General features: G+C 36.1%; 2 protein-coding genes across 6 annotated transcripts in view; one reads left to right on the top strand and one right to left on the bottom strand.

Annotated features, from left to right (window-relative positions):
- Positions 1–6,687, bottom strand: part of LOC118271083 (neuropeptides capa receptor-like) — a 148,755-nt gene extending 142,068 nt beyond the window's left edge. For both annotated transcript variants that reach the window (XM_035586968.2, XM_035586967.2), the window contains exon 1: positions 6,064–6,687. In XM_035586968.2, coding sequence (XP_035442861.1) covers positions 6,064–6,364 — 301 coding nt within the window. In that variant the 5' untranslated portion in view covers positions 6,365–6,687. The remainder of the gene's footprint in view (positions 1–6,063) is intronic.
- Positions 1–21,077, top strand: part of LOC118271267 (histone acetyltransferase KAT2A) — a 94,918-nt gene extending 73,841 nt beyond the window's left edge. For 3 of the 4 annotated variants that reach the window (XM_050695820.1, XM_050695822.1, XM_050695821.1), the window contains exons 3-22: positions 7,186–7,333; positions 7,657–7,835; positions 8,235–8,364; positions 8,801–8,946; positions 9,323–9,547; positions 9,663–9,712; positions 10,146–10,311; positions 10,732–10,873; positions 11,384–11,464; positions 11,940–12,103; positions 13,517–13,649; positions 14,029–14,101; positions 14,188–14,263; positions 14,676–14,820; positions 15,499–15,659; positions 16,146–16,223; positions 16,313–16,441; positions 16,783–16,873; positions 17,254–17,380; positions 18,262–21,077. In XM_050695820.1, coding sequence (XP_050551777.1) covers positions 7,249–7,333; positions 7,657–7,835; positions 8,235–8,364; positions 8,801–8,946; positions 9,323–9,547; positions 9,663–9,712; positions 10,146–10,311; positions 10,732–10,873; positions 11,384–11,464; positions 11,940–12,103; positions 13,517–13,649; positions 14,029–14,101; positions 14,188–14,263; positions 14,676–14,820; positions 15,499–15,659; positions 16,146–16,223; positions 16,313–16,441; positions 16,783–16,873; positions 17,254–17,380; positions 18,262–18,328 — 2,448 coding nt within the window. In that variant the 5' untranslated portion in view covers positions 7,186–7,248 and the 3' untranslated portion in view covers positions 18,329–21,077. Of the gene's footprint in view, positions 1–7,069; positions 7,334–7,656; positions 7,836–8,234; positions 8,365–8,800; positions 8,947–9,322; positions 9,548–9,662; positions 9,713–10,145; positions 10,312–10,731; positions 10,874–11,383; positions 11,465–11,939; positions 12,104–13,516; positions 13,650–14,028; positions 14,102–14,187; positions 14,264–14,675; positions 14,821–15,498; positions 15,660–16,145; positions 16,224–16,312; positions 16,442–16,782; positions 16,874–17,253; positions 17,381–18,261 lie in introns of those variants that run through there. The other variant, XM_035587277.2, reaches the window with a different exon arrangement.
- The last annotated feature ends 860 nt before the right edge of the window (positions 21,078–21,937 follow it).

The following is a 21,937-nucleotide window of genomic DNA, read 5'->3' as shown; positions in this document are numbered from 1 at the left end:
AACCTACATTACCGAAACTATGTACTTTTACTACTACTTAGAATACTCGAATTTAAATAATATTATAGATTAGATAACTGCCCTGATATTCTGGTAGTCAGAATGCAAATCGAAGCGAAACACGATTTATTTTATTTATTCAATATTTTGTCGCATAGCGGCAGTGGACAGTATTAATTCAGTTCGATTAATGTATTTAAACAGTAATGAAACTGTCCAGCTTCGTTCAACCATGAATTTAAAAGTTTGAAAGAATTTAACCCAAATGAAAGTGTTAATTTTCGGTGATAATGATAGAATTTCCTCTTTTATCCAATTTTACAAGTAGGTAAAGATATTCGTTAATCTTAATTTGAGCTCGTCCTAAATAAACTTTATGTTCATTACTTGGATATTCTAGATAACGAAATTAATTTAAATATTATATTTAACTTTATTATCTAGAATTGTAGTAGCTAAAGCAGATTGGGTTTAATTCCCGATACATGGCCGCCAGCCGCCGCCAAAGCCTTGCTGCGAGAAACGACGTTAGGCGAGCGTGCACGACAACTTCCGAAATCAGTTTCGGTTTCGGCAAAAATTTCGGCCAATTTTGGCCGAAACCGAAATTCTCGCCGAAACTTGATTTTTGGCCGAAACTCGGCCGAAACCGAAACCGAACTTTCGGTCGGACACTAGTTTAAATTTATTTTTGAAATTCGAAAAAAGCCCAGTAATACTTTGCCCGACCCAAGAACTAACGATAACAAATCAAATAGAAAAGAATTGGCGATTATCGGTTTCGCTGTTCTCGAGATTTGCGTTTAGCAACATATTTATATGTATAATGCATATATATCCCCTGCACGGTTGGTGCGGTGGCTGGGCAACCGGCTGCCGCGGAACGTGTAGCGGGTTTCGATTCCCGCACGGAGCAACTCTTTGTGTGATCCACAAATTGTGATTTCGGGTCTGACTGTATGTGAACTTCTAAGTTTGTTAACGCACCCACAGCACAGGAGGAAATCTTATTCTAGGGCAAAGTTTAAAAAAAAGGATATTACAGACATCTGTCTAACCGTTATCCAACGGCTTAATTAAAAAGGGAGGTTTTGTGATGGTGTAGACATCTTAATACATATAATGGAAGATGAAACAAACTGCTAAAATAGATCACTAACCAAAGGAAAATATCAAACGATTATAAGATAATTTTTAACTAAGCAATTTAAAACGATTGAATTTAATAATTCAGCAGCAGGTGCTTTAAAAATATTATAAAAACACTTCAGGCTATAAGAAAATCCAATTAAAATCGCGCACTTAGTGACAGGTCTGATGCAAAAGGAAAAAAGTAATCAATATTGATCGCAGTAGCTTGAGTTAAGTTAGTCACTCCCGTGAATTTTGTACACAACCTGGTATTTACAAGTTTTTAAAAACGAATATACTTTCTACTTATATTATTTTTTCATTACATGTATAATTAGTAAATTTTATACACGCGTTCGTAAGGTCAACGTCACAGTCAAAGGGGTAGGCAGAGGTACACATTATAGCTCGTAATGCCGCTATACAATGTACACCCATTTTTCACCATTATATGTATGTACACAAGTATATGCCAGTTTCAGTCTGACTGCAGTTCTATTGCAGTCGTGTCAACTGCATTCGAGCTACAATTTGCAGTTGGATTACAGTTGAAATTCATTCCATCTGTCTAGAGCCTTAGTGGTGGTCAGGCGCATGTGACCACCATTGTACCTACTTCAATACTGAAGTCTGATACTGAATACTGAAGTAAGTGTATACTTAGTACCTATTTAATCTGGTTATTTTCAAGGTTAATTTAACAATCGTAAAGTTAAACTATTTATTTTTGAAGATTTACTTATAAGAGATCTTGTCAAATTTTTATTCATACTAAATTCACGTCACGGACGTAAAATATGTACTTAGGTTTATGAAGGTACTTTTCTAGATAGGAAATCCTAAATACGGCTAAGTTATCCTTTTTCTGCACGAGTACTAATATGATTTACGAATTTTATGTATTTGGTCTTTGGTCTTATGTTTTAATAAAAGTTTCAAATAAAACCCGACAAAATAAGGCAAGCAGCAAAAACTCGTTTAAAGTAAAATGAACTTAGGAAAATAGGCAATTTTCAATTACCAAGTTTTTTGTGCCTAAATAACGGAATTGCTCCCAACTTACCAAATAGAGGCTCGTAAATGTAAAAGAGACCTCTCACTAGAACCATTGCGATTCATTAATGGTTCCCTAGACACCAAGTTTCGAAAGTTTTCAAGGAATTTTTTTTTTAAACAAAATTCCTTCTTCCTGATAGAGAAAAACTATAAAAGGCAATGTATGAAGATAAATTCATTTTTAAAGTTTTTACATGGTTACCTAGTGTTTACTTCGCTTTCATATTTCTATGTTTCCAGTCACGTCGCGTTCGAGGTGTACGATGTGAGAAAATTAAGTTAAAATGAGTTTAAGTATCTGACAACTCCATGTAGACGAAGGCTTCTCCTAAGTTTCATAAAGTTTCACCTGAGATCCGGATTAAGTTACCTTCAGTGTGGGTTGCATTGCCAAGTCTTAGAGTCGAATTACGAGCAAATATTTAATGTGGGAATTTAACACGACAAGGGTTTAGATTTATATGTGTGCGTATGTAATGTATTATGTACCTATGTCCTATTTATATCGGCGGGACATAGCTGAACTCATTTTAATTATTTAAGATCTGTATTTATAATGCATACCTATGGTCCACAATAAAGCTGGTTTGATTTGATTTGATTATATAGGGTTTAAATTAGGTACCTAAATAGCATTAAAAACTGTTAGTAAAGATATGTTTATAATGTAATCACACTAATATTATAAATGTAAAAGTTTGTTTGTTTGGATGCTTGTCCGTCAATCACGCTGAAACTACTGCACGGATTTTGATGAAATTTGGTATACAGACAGGGTATGACCTGACTTAGGTGATTAGGATTTTTTATCCCACGGGAATGACGGTGAAGCCGTTGACAGAAGTTAGTATTACATAAAGGACCTACACTTCTGTATAGGTATTTGATTAGAAAATCGTATCGCAAAATGAAACTAATTTCATAAAATCGCTCTATTGCCTGTAAAAATTCTATTGTGTCTTATTCAAAAGGTAAAGGCTCAGCGAACAAATCAAGTTTCCTGAAAATGGAATGTACAGAATTCACGAGCCACTGATTCTGAAGACACGTGTACATCAGATATTTTCAATATTATACAGTGTGTAACAAAATACCCATATACTTACATCAAGAAGCACTGAAGAATACAGGTTGAATAGAATCTCTACACAAAGTTTCAGCTCAAAATACGTTTAAAAAAATTGGTACCAAATACTTGGTGTCGCATGATTCTTGGTTTTAAATCATACAAACGTGTCACAACACTACAGGGGTCACTCGCTAATATTACAAAAACATGAATCTACCTAATTTTGATGTTCGGTTTCTGGAATTTTATGTATTGGAAAAATTCATAACTTCGTTCCATTAAAACATGAGTTTAAAAAACCCTTCCCGTATCGTTTGTTATGTTATCTAGAAACCGTGCACTTGATATGTATACCCCCTTTTTGTTACACCTTGTATATGAATATATCTCTAAGGAAAAATAAAATAGACAAATGTCTCATGGAAAAAAATGTCCAGGCTTATAAATAATTCAAAGTGATATCCCATATTTCGTAAGACCACCCACAGAAAGTAATTTGAAATCCAAGAACTCGGAAATGAGGTAATTTCGTAAGGATTGATGAAAATGATGTTGTTAGTCAAATTATTATGGAATAAAAATAAATCATTGGCTTAAAATATCTTATGATTTTTCACGGTTAGGTACAATAAGCTAGGAGGGTTTTTTCGACAAGCGTCGATAATAATAGGTTATGGTAATTACTTTGTCTGAAGCAGTCGAGCTCTTGGCCACCACACAAAATTGGAAATCTATAAAGCGCAAATTAAAATTTTTCTTCTTCTTTTCTGCGATAATTTAGTACCAATAAAATAGATATTTTACTAATTTTTTTTTTCGTGGGTGCGTTTACAGTCATACTAGTTCACATACACATCACGCCCAGACCCGGAACAACAATCTGTGGATCACACAAAGAGTTGTTCCGTGCGGGAATCAAACCCACGACACGTTGCACGGCAGCCAGTTGCCCAGCCACCGCACCAACCGTGCAGTCAAGTATTACCTATGATGGTATTGGTTTGATACTATGATAGTTTTGATCCTGAAATATTTGTAGTAGTCCCAGGCGAATGAGGCGATACAAGTTTGCCGGGTCAGTATTTTAGAAAAAGTTGGTGTATTAACTTTACAATTGTTATTTATCTAAGTTTTAAATATATCGAAGCTAAACGAGACGATTAATTACAAAACTTATCAAGAATTACCACACGTCTGGAAAAAGGACTTAGTCTTAGACTTTTACTACGTAAAATAAAACAAGATTAGCCACAGAAATCTAGACTAATCGTATACGTCTGGAAGAATATAAACCGTAAACAGAAGTAGTATAACATTACTTGTCCTATTCACCCTCTAAAATATAGATTTTTGGTAAAAGTGTAATGTGAACGATATATTTTTATCTAAAGTCCGTTAAAACGTTAAGACGCAAATGTAATGGGGCTTGTCATAAAATATATATATGGAAAACGACACTGTAGACGGACAATTGGGGTGTAACTCTAAGTCGACAGACGAATATTATATTTTTATTCTTTTTTAGATTCTATAGTGATAACACGGAAAAAAGGATAAGGGTAGGATACTTATACGATGTTTGTGACATGGCCATTAAGTATACAGGTACCGTAACATATTTTATTTGTGAATCAATGAAGAAAAATACATAGAAAAAATCTAATGCGTAAGTAGTATGTTATCATAAAGCCAGAATAAATCCGTTGTTGTTAAACAAAGATTTTCCTGGTGAGACACAAGTTGCCATATTCCCTACACTTTATAGGCGACTTGGGAATCGCAGAAAAGCCTCCAAAATGTTTACCCTATCTTTCCTCTCAGTCTGATCACGGTTTTGACTCAAAGAATGAGAAATTCCAAGTAAAATATGCTATATTATGATGTTATATTTTTCGTAACGCGAAGCTACATCGCCATTAGGCATTCCAAGATGCTAATCATCAAAACCAACCAATATTCATAACACGTAACATAAATTACTTCAAGTAACTGAAACTTTATGAAATATGTACCCATTTTATTGTTCCCTAGCCGCTAAAGACTCGAAATTTATTTAAATGTGGTCTAAACTCAGTTAGTTCAAAGTTGACCGAAGACCAATTTCGCTTGTAAATTCAAATGGTTCTTTTGAAACTTGTAGAAAACGGAAAAACTTGTCGATTGGTTTCATTCATTTATTTATGACGCAGTTAATTGATTAATTGGTATTCGTATTTCAAATGGAGGGGCACTGCTGCAATCCACATGTAGACAAAGTGTGGCACTTATAGCAAACCAACACAAAAGAGATTTTTATTATTATTATTTTTTTTGTTTTATTTCTATATATTAGTTCTCCGCCGACTCTTGGTCCGTGTCCTTGCCATAAGTTTTTAAAAAAAAATAATAAAAAAAAACGAAGATCTTTGTTCAGCTCTGGACCGAATCGTAAAATTCAAAATATTTACAAAGATTTAAATGACGTAAATTACTTAGATTAGCCAACATACTTCTTTATATTGTAAACTATATTTATTTAATATTAAATTCGAAATACCTTCATAAATTATTAAAAACCAAAGAGTTCACTACCTACCCTACTACACTTGATACTACGCACTGTTATTTAAATCTAGAATCGGGCTGATATGTTCTAAGAATAAAGACCCTAAAATAAAAAATAAAACTAGAATCTCAATTGTATATACTATCATTACAGATGTACAATGTAGACAACATTGTACTTCTGTGTGAAATTCAGTAAAAAGTGTAAAAAATAACAACAATAAAAGTGCATTGTTACGTGTGCGTAAAATATTTAAACTTACCAAACAACAGCAGCAATAAGTCGCTAACAGCCAGACTGAAGAGATAGTAATTGGTCGCAGTGTGCAAACCAGGATGTCTCACAATCACCACACACACACACGCATTGCCAATCACACCGGTCAGGAATATGACCACCAATACAATACTAATTGGCACTATTTCCTTCAACGGTAAACGTCTGGATCCCATCAACCACCACAGCATTTCCTCCTCACTACAGTCGAAATGCGATAAATTGTTACATCGATTAAAAAAATCGTCATAAGTCTCATTTGCACGCAAAAATAGTCTGGAATCCATTTTTGAAAAAAGTTTTCACGATATATTTTTTTTATAAAAATTATAGATTAAAAATATTTGTAAGCACACTTCACCTTCACATACGTTACAAGTTATTTTATTTAAATATTATTCACCAAATTATTATTACGAAAAGTTAATGTGTTTGGAAACCGCAGAAAACATGACCGATTCAACCGGGTTCCCGCGCGCACTGATGCTCTTTGTGTAGCTTCCAGAACTGATACTTAATGTGAACTACAAAATTTCACCGAGCTGCGTATTTATATCTATAAATAAAGTCAATTCGAACGTTTCTTAGAACAATGAAAATATTTATAGTTAGAAATGTCATTAAATAACAATTTTAATAAATGCCGTGAATTTAAATTAAAAAAAATATTAAATTGTTTAATTTTTATGGTTTTTATTGCAGTCATATTAAATTAATTCCTCGATTTTTTCAATAAAAATATAGAAAATGTAAATAAATTGCTAAAATATAAAACTGAATACTGAATTTTCACTCCCAAAAATTCCCGCAATTTCCCGCTCCGTTTAAAATGTCGCGCTCTATTTTCCCGCTTAATCTGTGAGATGTCACTTTATCTAGAGCTTGCCATAACCATAAACGACGTTTAGTCGACTTTTATGCGATCATTTCAAGTCATTTGTCTATGGTCACAGAAAATACCACGCATTTATTGTCTGTCGAAATGGCGCTACGCCCGCAAAATCAGTATTTGACAGATAACAAAACGTCAAACAATATATGTATTGGTGGTGTCGAATTTTCTGGTGTAAAATGTTATAAAATGCGATCTATTCTAATGTTTTTATAGGTTTTATTGATGCGCTTGCGTTTACGCCTTAGCAGGCTAAAGCCAAGCTAAGAAGCATTTATTATGAGTGTTCCAATGAACGAGGAAATTGCGGACATAAGTATGACAGGAACTGAAGCGGATTCCTCGCAATCGCACGGCCACGAAGGTAAATAAACAATTTACAACAATATTAAACTTGTGTCAAACAACAAACAACTTGTTTAAAAGTAAAGAATAAACTGAATTATGTATTTGCTTAATTACAGTAAACTTTACAATTAATTTGAACAAAATTTTTTGTTACTTTTGAAAGTATCGCCGTGTAAACGTATTAACTTTTAGTTTTATCGCAATGGGTACTTGAAACTTACTTCCATTGATTACTACTCCTAAATTCATAATTAACCACTTGTTCACCTATGATTTAGTAGTAAAACTAACACCACATTCAAATCTTACGGAGATATAAGACGATTTTGTTCGTTTTAGCCTCATCAAGTGTAAATGCAGATGATGCGTCGTCCAGCAACGCTGCAACCCCAGCAGGCAGTGAGGGACAGGCGTCCAGACAGTCCAACCTACAACGCATACAGCAAAGAAAGCAACAAGTCTATGGTTGGCCACATAACAAGAAGTTACTCAAATTGGCAATATACTCTGAATGCCAGGTAATTTTACTTATGTTATACTTATTCTTGGCTTGTTGCAAATCTGCGGCTACAGAAGATAGCACAAAATAGATATATATTATACAATGAATTCAGAATTATCAAAACTATGATAGTTTAACAAAACAAACTGAACATAAACTAAAATAAATAATACTAGTTATGCTACTAACATTATGCAAAGTGTGACAATAAATGCTAAAATGTGAAAGTTTGTATGTTTGTTTGATTATTACTTGTTCATGTTGAAACGGCTGAAGGGATTGGGATGAAAGTAACAAACATACACACAAACACATGAACATACAAACTCACAAACATTCCCATTCACAACTATTTCTGTTGCACTATAAAATTATAAGTTCTTTATACCTATCTAACTTGTTAATCATCCTCTAGACTCCAGAATGCAACTGCAATGGTTGGAAGACACCAGCTCCTCAACCAACGGGAAAAGGCAATCCCCGAGCGGACAACCAGCCTATTGCCACTTTCAATGATCCTTGTCGGAACTGCAACCACATATTAGGTTTGTATGAAACATTGAATACATTGTTACCAAACCTCTTTGAAATGGAGACATTTGAAATCAAGCAATTTGCAACCACTCGCTAAATGTGCCTCAGGCTTTTTGTTGATATTGTTGATGTTGTTACTACTTGGTATCCGTATAAGTAACTTATAAATAAACTTTTGACATTAGAATATTCTGATAGCTATATTTGTATAATATTTATCGTAGGACATTCCAAATTGATTAAAAATCATGGTTTGCTCGCGTATATTAATGGAGAACACTTTCCATCGTGAGATACAGGCTGTGTCTGTGCACGCTGCGAACATTTTTATTTAAAATTACAAACTTTCAGTACATAAAATTAGTTAGTTCATCACACCATCGAATTACATATCAATACATTGAATTACAACTATAGAATGTAAAAACATTTGTTATATGTTTTTAGAAAAGCATGTAACTCAGCTGCAAGGATTACCAGTGGCGGAAGTGAACAGGCTGCTTGGAGCAGTGGTGGATGTGGAGAACATCTTCATGTCCATGCACCGGGAGGATGACCACGACACTAAACGCGTTTACTATTATTTGTTTAAGGTAATTGTGGAATTTGTTTTTTATAATTATTATTAATCTAACTACTTTTTAATGTGAACTTTCAGACATTGAGTACATACCGTTCGTCCCTTAGCATAAAAAAATCAATAATATTATGTCCAAGTCCAAACCAAAATTGAAACCCATTGCTTAACTGTAGCATTGCGAAAGACAACAATTTAACCACTTACTACTGCCAAGCATGAAAATTATGATAGACCCATCGTCGAATGTTAAATGACTACAGAGCAACTCTGTGTGATCCTCAAATTGTAATGTAAACTCGTATGTTTGTAAATGCACCCACAACACAGTAGAACAACTAAAATTAAAAAAAGAATATAGTATGTTTTATTATAATTATTCTTATTTCCAGATACTGCGCAAATGCATCTTGACCCGTTCCCACCCTCGCATCGAGGGTCCTCTAGGCCAGCCTCCGTTCGAGCGACCCTCCATAGCCAAGGCCATCACAAACTTCGTACTGTACAAGTTCAACACTCTACCACAGAGGGAGTGGCAGACTATGTATGACCTGGCTAAAATGTTCCTACACTGTTTCAACCATTGGAACTTTGAGACGCCTAGTGTTAGGAAATTGGTATGTATTTTGTGATTAAATGTAATATTATTCTATTATTGTTTTGTTAAGTAATAACATAATTATGTCACATGAATGCTGTGTACAATTATTATACATTTGTTTTTATTTTCAGCAAGTTTCAAACCCAGAAGATATATCAGCATACCAAATTAATTATACCAGGTATAGAAACCTTTTCATTTAGTATTCTTAATAATAGAGACTGGACAGCAGTGCTATTTTATAAACCTCATTCTTGCTGCAACTGCTATCTCTAAACTGCCTGCTAAGCAGTGGTAGCAAACCTTCTTAGCTAAGCGCGCACCATGATTTATGATCACAAAATTGCAACATATTATGAGTTTATTCGTCGTGTGTCGTGGGTGCAACAACAATTTGTGGATCACATAAAGTATTCCGTACGAAACTCGAACCCGTTTCACGGCCGCTATTTGCCTAACCACCAACCGTGCAATAAATTATCGCACTGTAAAACATCGCACGATAATTAATCGTAGTGCGGTCTCGACCTATTATAGAGAAAGCACATAGTCCAATAGTAGCCTGACGCGAACTGATGAAAATTCCCTTTATTTATGGTTCTCACCACTTCCAGATGGTTAGTATTCTGCCACGTGCCTGCGTTCTGCGACTCCCTGCCTCACTACGACACGTCCCTAGTATTCGGCCGCACCTTGCTACGGGCAGTGTTCAAGTCTGTCTGCCGGCAACTCATGGACAAGTGCCATTCTGAGAGGGATCGTATGCCGCCTGAGAAGAGGGTGAGTTTCATGTATTTATTTAATATCTATAGTTTATTTATTAAATACATGTAGTTTTTGAAGTCTTTAGTTTCAACTATTTTAACCTAGTATCCAAAGAGTACACAGTGCTTGGGACATTTTATTTATAGTAATGTTAGTAGTTACTCTCTTTGATCTCCCCCCCCTTAAACGCACCGCAACGTTTTTTGTAACTCCTCCCTAAGCCTCTCTAAAACGCGCCCAAACTTTTGAAAGATTTGAACCTACCCATTATTTTAAAAACAGTCAAAAGTCCAGTAAATATTGGATCCTCATAATTATGTAAATATGTATGTAATGTAATAAGAATTCTATAACTATCACTGTAGTGTTTTTTGTGTAACAGTTTATAGTAAGTCCATAATAATAATTCTATATCCTTAATACATTATATTCCAGGTGTTAGTGCTAACTCACTTCCCTCGTTTCCTGGCATTGCTAGAAGAGGAGATATTCAGCTCAAACTCCCCGATCTGGGACCCTGAGTTCAAGCAAATCCCACCGAACCATCTACAGGCCATATTTGACAATAAGAACAGTAGTGAGTACATTTTATCTATTACTAACATATTTTAATACAGCCATTTGTTAAATTAATAAAGTAAAACATATAAAAATGTTAAAATATAAGTGAGAGAATAGTCATATCTGAATAAAACTCAATGACTGGTCTTAAATCCCCTACACAGGCACGTTACTATCGGTCGATAATATCGCATGCGTTACTGCGATATAGGTCATGTAGTCACATACTGCTGCGATGAAAACGCCGCAATGGAAGTAGGATGTTGCGTTTCTCCGTCCTGCGATATTCCGATAAAATCTCTAGAATATTTTGTATCAGGACGCAAACGACCGTACACACGCCTGCGATAATAATGCGCTCTCTCGTAAAAAAAGAAAAAGGCGATAAAAACGCAATTGTGTGCAAGGAACGTACTGTCGCAATACCGCATGCGATATTATCGACCGATAACCTTAAATCTGCCAGTAAATTTGACATGAGTCTATAAAAGCTCTAAATTCATTTGCATTTATTTATCACCCTTAGCGGGCAGAAGAGGCGAGTTTGAACGTGTGACCGCTTCGGGAGACAGTAAAGATGGATTCACTACAGTCCAACTGTCATCAGGTCAGTTGAAAATATTTATTAAACTGTCCAAATGCGACTTACACTACTTTTAATGTTAATTACACATATAAATATTCCATATTTAAGGCATTCGACTTAACTAGCTAGGGTGATTAGTAATTAGTGAATGTTATTTAAACACGTGATTGTACTCATGACTACAAACAACTTTCCCGAAGTAACTTTTTCATTAGTTTTATTTTAATCAACAAAACTTCATTAGCACGCGCGTGTAAAGTTCTAAAATACTTACTAGTCTTCCGATAACGTGGGCGCCTCACTGCTAACAGTGCACGAATTTTGTTTTGTTATTGTGATAAAAATAAAACTAATGAGTATACAAAAATAGTTTCTTTGGGAAAGTTGTTTGTAATCATGAGTACAATCACATGTTTAACTATCGTTCACTAATTACCAGTCACCCTATATACTAAACAATTTATGTATTACTAATAACAATAATTTATTTTACCAGGTTCAATAAAAACAGAAGGAGGTAAGCGTGCAAGTGACACGGTGACGGCAAGTTCTGCCAAACGGCGGCGTGTGGCCGACGACACGGCCGACGACGTCAGCGAGCGGACCGTGGCGGACATCGTGGCCACCATCACCGACCCCAACTACATGTGCGGACCCGATGTGAGTCACGCTTATATGTAGACTTTTAAATATGTATATGTTACGGTAAATATGATTAATTGAAAATTATTAAGAATTTTACAAAATTATTAATACTAACCACATGTTTTGGTTAATGTATATAATCTATCGAAATTTATTACTTTTGGTAGTAATTATTAATAAATTCATGACACATATTGGTAAAAGTAATAAAATAAATATAATCCCAATGTTTTTTGACCAGCATGTATTTATTTATAATATTAAACACAGTATTACGATTATATTGATTAGAAATCACACACACAAGGTTACTTGTACTTGCTTTAAACCGAAAGGACAACAAATTCACATATTCTGAACTAGAATATTAATTAGTGCCTTCTAGGGCACATTTATTTGGGCTCGCTGTCATTGCAGCGATAAGTCCCCTGTTTCGTCTCGCCAAAAAGGCACATTTATCACAAAATTAACGATAAAATTCTTTTAAAAATCAAATCTACCATCAAACTTCTGCAAGAAAGTCTTTCGTGGTACATAAAATTGTAACAAAAATAAAATTAAACAGTTATCGTTTCATTAACAAAATCAACACGAATCCTAAAAGCAATCATCAACAATCATATTTGGTTTGCCTGTAAATTTTCTTTAGCACCTATAAACGCAACAAATTATAATTTTAATGAATAAAAATGAATTCAACAAATATTTGTTGTGCAAGTAAAATATATTGCCGTTTAAATTGAAATAAAAATAACATCTTGCCCACTTATTACATTTATCACTACTAGGGTAAAATTATTAATAATAACCGACAAATGTGATTAATTTATCACTTTTACCTCGAGTTTCGGTAGGTTATTAATAATCATAGATATTATAATAATTTTCAATTATTCACTCTTACCGTAACATATATACGTATAATTAATAATAAGGACTAGCTAATTTTGAGCGGTTTCATCCGCTCTGCTCAGCTCCTATTGATAGTAGCGTGAAACAAACTCATACTGTACTGGCCTTTTTGCTCCGTGAATACTTTTATTTTATCAATTATGTATGTTTATGATTTTTGTAATCGGTGCAAATAAACTGTTTTTTTTTTCTTTCTATACATACATACATTACTTCACGCTTGTCACCCATAGGGATAAGAAGAGACAATGGACAGAAACAAACTTGTCAGCTTTATATCTATCTTTGTTTGTTTGAACACGCTAATCTCCGGAACCTAGTAGTTCCGAAGATTAGCGTGTTCAAACAAGAGTTCCCATTTGAATAAGTACCTAATTATTTTTATGTTGTCTATTTGTTGAGAAAGACTATAGGCTATTATATCATCGAGGACCAAAAGTTAATGTTACTACTTTTTCGGTAGAACACACCTAAATCCATAGCAAAATCAGTATTATAATTGTCTTTTGTTTCCAGGCTCTATTCCAAATGCAAGCCCCTCGCGACGAGGCTGCCAAGTCGGAGGAGCAACGCAAGATGATCGAGTTCCACGTGATCGGGAACTCGCTCACTGGGCCCGTCAACAAACAGACCATGCTCTGGCTTATTGGTGAGAAAAGTTCATAATATTATAATATCATAGCTTTGTCCCGTAGCTTTGCTTGCAAAATATCTTTTTTAAATCTCTTTGTCGCCAATAATTAAAAATATTCGGGTTAATTTAATTGAAGGGCAAAGTATTGCCAGACATTTTTTGGCTTTTTGAATATTTCTCAGTAGTAGCACGGAGTCTGGAAATGTGCCCGGTATATGGCAATAGGCTTCAACATAAATTGTGAAAAGTGGATGTACATTCTACAGTGGCATTACATGCCACATGCCAATGTAAATGCCTACCCCTTGGGGTATAAAAAGCGTGACGATATAAAACAAAAGAATTTAATTGAAAAGCTTGAAGTTGATTCATATTGTTTTTATTTCTGCTTTAGGTCTCCACAATGTATTCTCCCACCAACTACCAGAAATGACCAAAGAATATATCTCTCAACTAGTTTTCGATCCGTAAGTATTCATATAAACTTATTGTTTAAACATAAATAATTCATTTTATGACTCTTACTACAAATAATTGATAATGTTTGTTTTAGAAAACACAAAACCCTAGCGCTTATCAAGGAAGGCAGGCCCATCGGAGGGATCTGCTTCAGGACATTTAGTTCACAGGTATGATTACTAATACTTTTTATACAGTAAGAGGTATCGTAAGATTTAACAAAAAAATATACTTTATTCACGTAACTTTTCGAGGGTGCTCGTCTAGTTTCAAACCACGATCGGGACTCATAATTATGATTGATTGTATGAGAGAGTAACATAGAAAAATTACACGAATACCGTGTATTCTGATGAACTACAAATACTTTTGGATTAATACTGACACGTAACGTACAGCGGGTTCGATTCCCGCACGGAGCAACTCTTTGCGTGATCCACAAATTGTTGTAGAACTCCCAGGTGTTATGTGTATGTGAAATTGTATGTTTGTAAACGCACACACGAGACAGGAGAAAATTCTAGTTTGGGACAACGTTTTTTAAAGAGAAAAGAAAATTAAATATTTTCTCTATTTTGACAGGGTTTCAGCGAGATAGTATTCTGCGCGGTGACGTCTAACGAGCAAGTCAAGGGTTACGGCACGCATCTCATGAACCACCTCAAAGACTACCACATCAGGAACAATATACTGCACTTCCTGACATTCGCTGATGAGTTCGCTATCGGTTCGTATTATATTTATTTGTACACTAGAAAAATTCAGTGGAACTTATAAACAACCAAAGACTTTACACCCAACGTTCATTCAGTCAACGTTCACTCACACACACTAATTCAGGCAAATCATTGCTCAAAATCAATTTATGATTATACTGCGTATGCGGTGAAAGGTCCTATATCCTTTGCTTTACGTTGAACGAAAGCGACCGGCGTTGTGATTGGCCGGCTCGAATAAACCAACCAATCAAGAGCGCAGAACGCGCTATCGTTTCGCTTTCGATCAACGTAAAGCAGACTCTTACTAATTATCTATAACTATCTTATTATCGATATTTATTTTTTTATTTTTGTATACAAAACTGACCTGCAACGCATATATGACTCCTCTAGTGTCGCGGGTGTGTAGGAGAAGTGTTTATCGCTTACCTTTCCATAAAAAAAACTAAGTACTCGAGATGTAACGAATAATCGCATTCACATTCGCGACTATTCGCATATTATTTGACATTTGCCTTCGCAGTTTTTAATACGAATATGAATATAATAAAAATAAATAGAATTATTTTAGTATTTTCCATTACAGAATGGTAAATTCAATATAGGAATAGGTCAGATCCCCGTCACATCACTACTACTGTCCCGTCACATGACTACTAAGTACTGATAAAAATATGTTTCTCCAGGCTACTTCAAGAAGCAGGGCTTCAGCAAGGACATAAAGTTACCCCGCGCGATGTACCAGGGCTACATCAAGGACTACGAGGGCGCCACGCTCATGCACTGCGAGCTCAACCCGCGCATCGTCTACACGCAGTTCACCACCATCATACGGAGGCAGAAAGAGGTGATCATACTTTATTAATATTAAATAGAGTACATTTGTGACTATTACTATCTGTACTCTTCCCGTTGTTTAATCAACTTTAATACATCAAATAGTATCTCTAACCCGACTGAGAAGCGTGGAGGTTATAGCAAATTTATTATTTTTTTAAACCGTACATTACATCAGTAGCAGCACGACAATGTGTCGCGAATTGCTTCTCATGAATATGAGCCTCCAGCATAGCTCGAAAGTAGTCGAGTTCCTCGTCAGATAATTACGTGAATAAGCCAAAAAACATAATATTTAATTAATTTAATATGTCTCACGTAAGCTATAATATAAACAAATTAATATTATAGCAAATGAAGGGAAGACTAATAATCCAGGACGGAAGTGTTTCGAGCAGTTGACATTACTATATTAACGCAAAAATCCTTTGGACCACGTTTGCAATCCTTCAATCAACTATCCTTCGAACCACTATATCGTATTCATATTTTGCAGATCGTCAAAAAACTAATAGACATGCGGCAGAAAGACGTTCGGAAAATTCATCCCGGATTGACGTGTTTCAAGGAAGGCGTAAGTAGACATTTTCATTCCGACATTATCATTTCAAACTTTACTATTTTTTATGAAACTGACCTATAATACTATATCATAATCCTCAGGTCCGCAGTATCCCAGTGGAGTGTATCCCCGGCCTCCGCGAGACAGGCTGGCGCGGGCCGGCCCGGCCCCACGCCACGGACCACGACCCGGAACCCGACGCCGCCACGCTTAAGAATATATTGCATGCGGTAAGATATCATACTTAGTAAATACCGACGGCCATTGGGGCAGAAAGATAGGACGTCCACCCACAAGGTGGATTTATGACCTGATTAAGTTCGCAGAGAGCTGCTGGATGTAGGTCGCTTCCAACCGGCCTATCTGGAAGTCATTGGGGGAGGCCTATGTTCAGTTGTGGACGTCTTATGGCTGATATGATGAAATACTTAAACTGGCATGCTTCATCGTAGGCCACACCATTGCTTGCCATAAGGCAAGACAGCAGCAATACCCAATATAAAAACAATACATTTACGTAGGAATGATTTTTCTTTGGAAGCTCTTTACATAAATAAGTGCATATTTACAGGTGAAAAATCACACATCAGCGTGGCCATTCTTGAAGCCAGTGGACAAGGCAGAAGTACCGGATTATTACGATCACATCAAGTATCCTATGGGTAAGTATAGACATTGCATAGAGTAAAATAACTCTTAGTTTGTTCTATTTATTACTTTACCTTTTACCAACGGCTTCACTCGCGTTTCCGCGGTTAAGAAGTGTCCTATCACCCAAGTCAGCTCATACCATGCCTATAAACCAAACTTCATCATAATTTAAGTAGTTTCAGCGTGATTGACGGACAAACACCCAAACAAACAAGCTTTCACATTTATAGAATTATAGTGTGATTTGAAAAATATGACGGACTCACGTTTACTTATTGATCTTTACTAATTTCATATCCAAACTCTTATTCATATTATTGTCTCACGGTATTTATTGTACAAAATTCTATTTACATCATGACTAATAAAAACATTGTTCCTTGCCTTCCAGATCTACGGACGATGGTGGATCGTCTAAAGGCGCGGTACTACGTGTCGAAGCGGCTGTTCATTGCAGACATGACGCGGATATTCACCAACTGCCGGCTGTATAACTCGCCTGACACCGACTACTACAGGTTAGCTAACATTTTCAAATACAACTACAGTAGAAACTCGATTAACCGGACTAATTATTGTCGTTAGGCATTCGGATAATCGAAAATCCGGATAATCGAATTTACGAAGAAAAGCGAATTTTGTGCATACATATTATGTTGTACATACGATGTTATGTATTTATTAAAAACAACAAACACTGAATGAAAATCAATGTTTATTAATAATTATTATGAGATACATCTTCTTAGATTACATACATACATGTACGTACATACTAAAGTACTCTTTTATTTAACTGTAATGCTTTTTCACAGAGCAGAGGACCGGATATCGGTTGCCCAGTTGATCGTTTTTGTAAAAATACTTGCATAAATTCGACTTGTAGGTAATTTTAATATAATGAGTGGGTAGTCCGGATAATCGCGAATCCGTATAACCGGGAGCCGGATAATCGAGTTCCTACTGTAGTACGCTTTTTTACAGTATAAGCCGGTAAATGAGCAGATGGACCAGCTGTTGGTATGCAATCGCCACCGCCCAAGAACACCCGAAACCCCAGAGGCGTTACAATAGCGTTGTGGGCCTACTGGGGGTTAGGAATATAAGGGTTGTTGGGGAATCGGTCACATGGTTTTATAGCTTAGCTATTACGTAAGTTAAGTATGATTGTATCCGGAGCTGCGGACTACCTAGCGGGTTTACCGGCGCTCCGGCTCAAAAAGCAGGAGAAGGAACGGGGTGGTTTTTAGTCAGTAAGAGTCTGACACTCCCTCTCGCCTCGCCCAAGGCGGGAGAAGTCATTGGGTGATTTCCCCCTCAAAAAAAAAATGTATGATTGTATAGATAAAAATATATTACACTGTTCAATGTAATACTAAATAAATAATTTCTTCAACAGATGCGCGAACACACTAGAGAAATACTTCCACACAAAAATGAAGGAGGCTGGCCTATGGGACAAATGATTGGAGTTCGATTTCGACGCGTACTTCGCGATCGAGATGAATGATTCGCGACCCAAAGATATTGATGACGCCGTATGATAATAATATACACTATTTTACAATATAAATTGCAATTTTGTGGCTTAAACTTCTCTGTAATTTCCGTGTCCAGAAAATAATACATAGTTTTCTATCTATCTGTATATAAATGATCTATGTGTTGGTAGATTTGGCTACTAAAGGTACGCGTCCACAGGCCCGCATCGTACGCATCGCACGCAACGAATTTCAGTTTGTCTTGTGTACAAACTCATACAACTGCGTCCACTGATCTGCATCGTACGGACCGCATCATCAGCAATGCCTACATGCGATACGTACTGATGACGTCATACGGAATGCGTACGATGCGTACGATGCGGGCCTGTGGACGCTTACCTTAAAGGTACAATTTTGGCATAATATAACCTAGACTTACGGCGCATTCCAATAAACTACCGATCGGTAAATTTGCTTACGAGCCGTAGAATTTTGACATAAGCTCCATACAAAATGTGTCAAAATTCTACGGCTCGTAGGCACATCTACCGATCCGTAGTTTATTGGAATGCGCCGTTAATCTAATTTGCTTCAATTCCATAACTATGTAGTAGCTAAATCTATGGACATAGGTTTTTGAGACAGACAATTATTTTTGATATCACGATCCTATCTTTATTTAGTCTTAAGCTTTGGTTTTTACCCTGCCTACAGTCGTGTAAAAATAATACTAAATTGTTTCCATAGTAAAATTTTCTCATTTCCGTAATGTAAGTTTTAGTGTATTTTAAATACAATAACGGTAGTCGCGTATTTTTTAAATGGCTTCAGAGTATTTTGCTCAATTACCTCTTTGAGCATACGTTTTTGATGATGATGCTATTTCAATCATTATGATATGAGTAATAAGGTGTAATATTGCTCGTACATTAATAGACTGACGATATTTTTTGTATGTTTTTCGCTAATTATTGTTTGAAACGGCCAACGAGTTTAGGTTCCACCTTGTTATCACTTTATCCTAAGGTTATCATTAGATAATCAACTTATTGTCTCATGATTCGGGAGACCTCTCAGAAAAAGAAATTGAGCGTAAATAGAGTGTACCGTATTTTGTTTGTTTTTAAAATGAGCTTATCTCGCAATTAAAGGTCAGGTTTCCAATCAGCGTTTTTAGAAGGCTCTCGCAATAGTAGGTCATATCTAATCACGGTCAAAAATGAAACGTACAATTGTGTGACACTGGCTCAAAAGACGAGAAGCCCACACTAGCACCATCTAGCGAGCCAAAAAAAAGTGATAACACTCATTAAACTATTTCCTACAAAATACACAATGCACTGATGATACTACTACTTAGGTAACAGTGATAACATAATCATTGGGCCACCCGTACACTTTGCTTTTCTTTGTACCAATAAGAGTACAAACATATTTTTTTAATAAATAAAGACGATTTTTGCAAACATCTTGCTCTCTTGTTGGAATATTTTCTTGAGCGTACCGTAAAACGGGGTTAATAGAATTCAAAGTGTGAATAGATAGCAAAATTAGTTGAATAATAGAACATTTTCCCAACCCCTCTTCACCCCCTATTCACCCCTCTTCTGTATCTATTCACCCCTCGAATTCTATTCACCCCGTTTTACCGTATGCTATGTTGTATATATTTTGTTATATGTAAGGAGGAAAAATAGAAATAGATAGTGAAAAAAATTTGCAAGTCTACATTTGGATCTAGCTTGCTTTTTTATGATAAAAAGATATGTGTACAGTCAGCCTGTCAGCACTTTAGTTAAAGTATGAAGAAATAATGTGAGAAAACATTAATTATGTTTCTGTGTGATATGGAAGACCATACATTAGTAAAATATAATTTTTCTCTAAATAATTTAGAGATACCACATAAAAGTGGACTTATAAGTAGTTTTAAGTCTTAAAATAAATAAATCAACTGTCCTATTAAATTAATTTTTAAATATACTTAATGAAGTAACTGTTGAAATGTTATATCAAATTAATATGAAAAAGGTTGTAAAGTATGTTATTGTGTGATTTCTCTGGCGAAATGGGCCTAGCACTGACTGGCGGAGTTGGAGGAAAATAAACTTTAACTACCATGGTATACAGATGAAAATGGTATGGCAAATATTGGTTTTAGTAATCAAGCTCCTTTGGCCATGCCGTTTTCACCCGTATACCATAGAAGTTAAGGTTTATTTTAAATTGATTTATTCTCAGTAACCTCGCTTCCGCAGGTTTGCGCTGAGTCATTAGTGTCACTCCCTATCATATTATATGGGACTCAAAACATAACTTGTCAAAAATGTTACTTTATGTATGTGCAGTGGTGCACCTCTGCCTACCCCTTCAAAGGTTAAAAAGTGTGACTTTATGTTAAAACCTTTGCCGAACTATTATTGGATGACTACGATTTGTTTAATTGTGATTTTTTATTATTTTGCAAAGTTACATGCTTGTTCTAAATCAATCATTATTCTGTTTTGGTCTTTATCCTGCCTAACAACGCATGTACCTTAATAATTAATATTTAAGTGGTATTTTGAACCTTAGCTACATTACAAACGAATCATTTCATCCAACAATGTTAAACAAATTGGTAATTGGTAAGAGTTTAGTCTCTTTGAAGATCTTATTTTGTACTTCGATGTAAATATTTGTATTGGCATTTCTGTGTATCACGTTTAGTCAATAAAGTATTTTTATATTATTTTTTTGTTTTATTTATGTTCTTTATAGGCTAATCTATTTAAACCATTAACTGCTGAAAGAGAACTGTTGAAGGCAAATCCTCCGCTAAGCGTCGGACACCTGTGACCGACGTGGCGGTTATCGTGCTAACTCTCTAAGGCTAAGAACTCACGGAGCGATTTTCACCCGCGCCCGCCGCGGTGGCGGAACTGCAGTTTTATTTCCAACCTCACGAGACCGGTTGTTTGCGCGGTTACACAGCCGCCGCGGTTGCGATTATCGCCCGCAAACGTGGCGGTCGATGATCGCAAGACTGACGGGCAGTTAAGAAGGACGAAGAAAAAATTCTTCAATTATTTTTCGAATGTCCGTCCCTAGTTATTTAGAACTGCTCTTGAAAAACAACATACTAATATGCGAGATTCTATATCACCGGAGGAAATGTTAGCAGTCACGTTAAGGTATGCTAATACGTTAAGGTATATATGCGACCGCCCGCTAATCGACCGCAGAGCGCGCGGACGCAACCCGCCGAGGCTGCGGGTGACCGCGGCCCGCGCGATTCTACTAGGTGCCCGCCGGTGCAGCGGGACCATTCCCATTCCATCTATTAATTAAAATGTGTGGTTATAGGGGGTGTGAATAAGAACTCACGGAGCGATTTTTACCCGCGCCCGCCGCGGTTGCGGCCCCGCTGCTTCCGTAGAGTGCAGATAAAAATTAAAGCACATTTCACCACACAGTTTACGCCCGCAGTCTGTGCGTTTGTTTGCGGGTCCCGCTGCACAGCGGGCACCTAGTAGAATCGCGCGGGCCGCGGTCACCCGCAGCCTCGGCGGGCACCTGGTAGAATCGCGAGGGCCGCGGTCACCCGCAGCC

This window comes from Spodoptera frugiperda, chromosome 9 (assembly GCF_023101765.2).
Source record: "Spodoptera frugiperda isolate SF20-4 chromosome 9, AGI-APGP_CSIRO_Sfru_2.0, whole genome shotgun sequence".
NCBI classification, from domain to species: domain Eukaryota; kingdom Metazoa; phylum Arthropoda; class Insecta; order Lepidoptera; family Noctuidae; genus Spodoptera; species Spodoptera frugiperda.
Note: the sequence above shows the minus strand (reverse complement) of the source record. Positions and strands in the feature narration are given on the sequence as shown.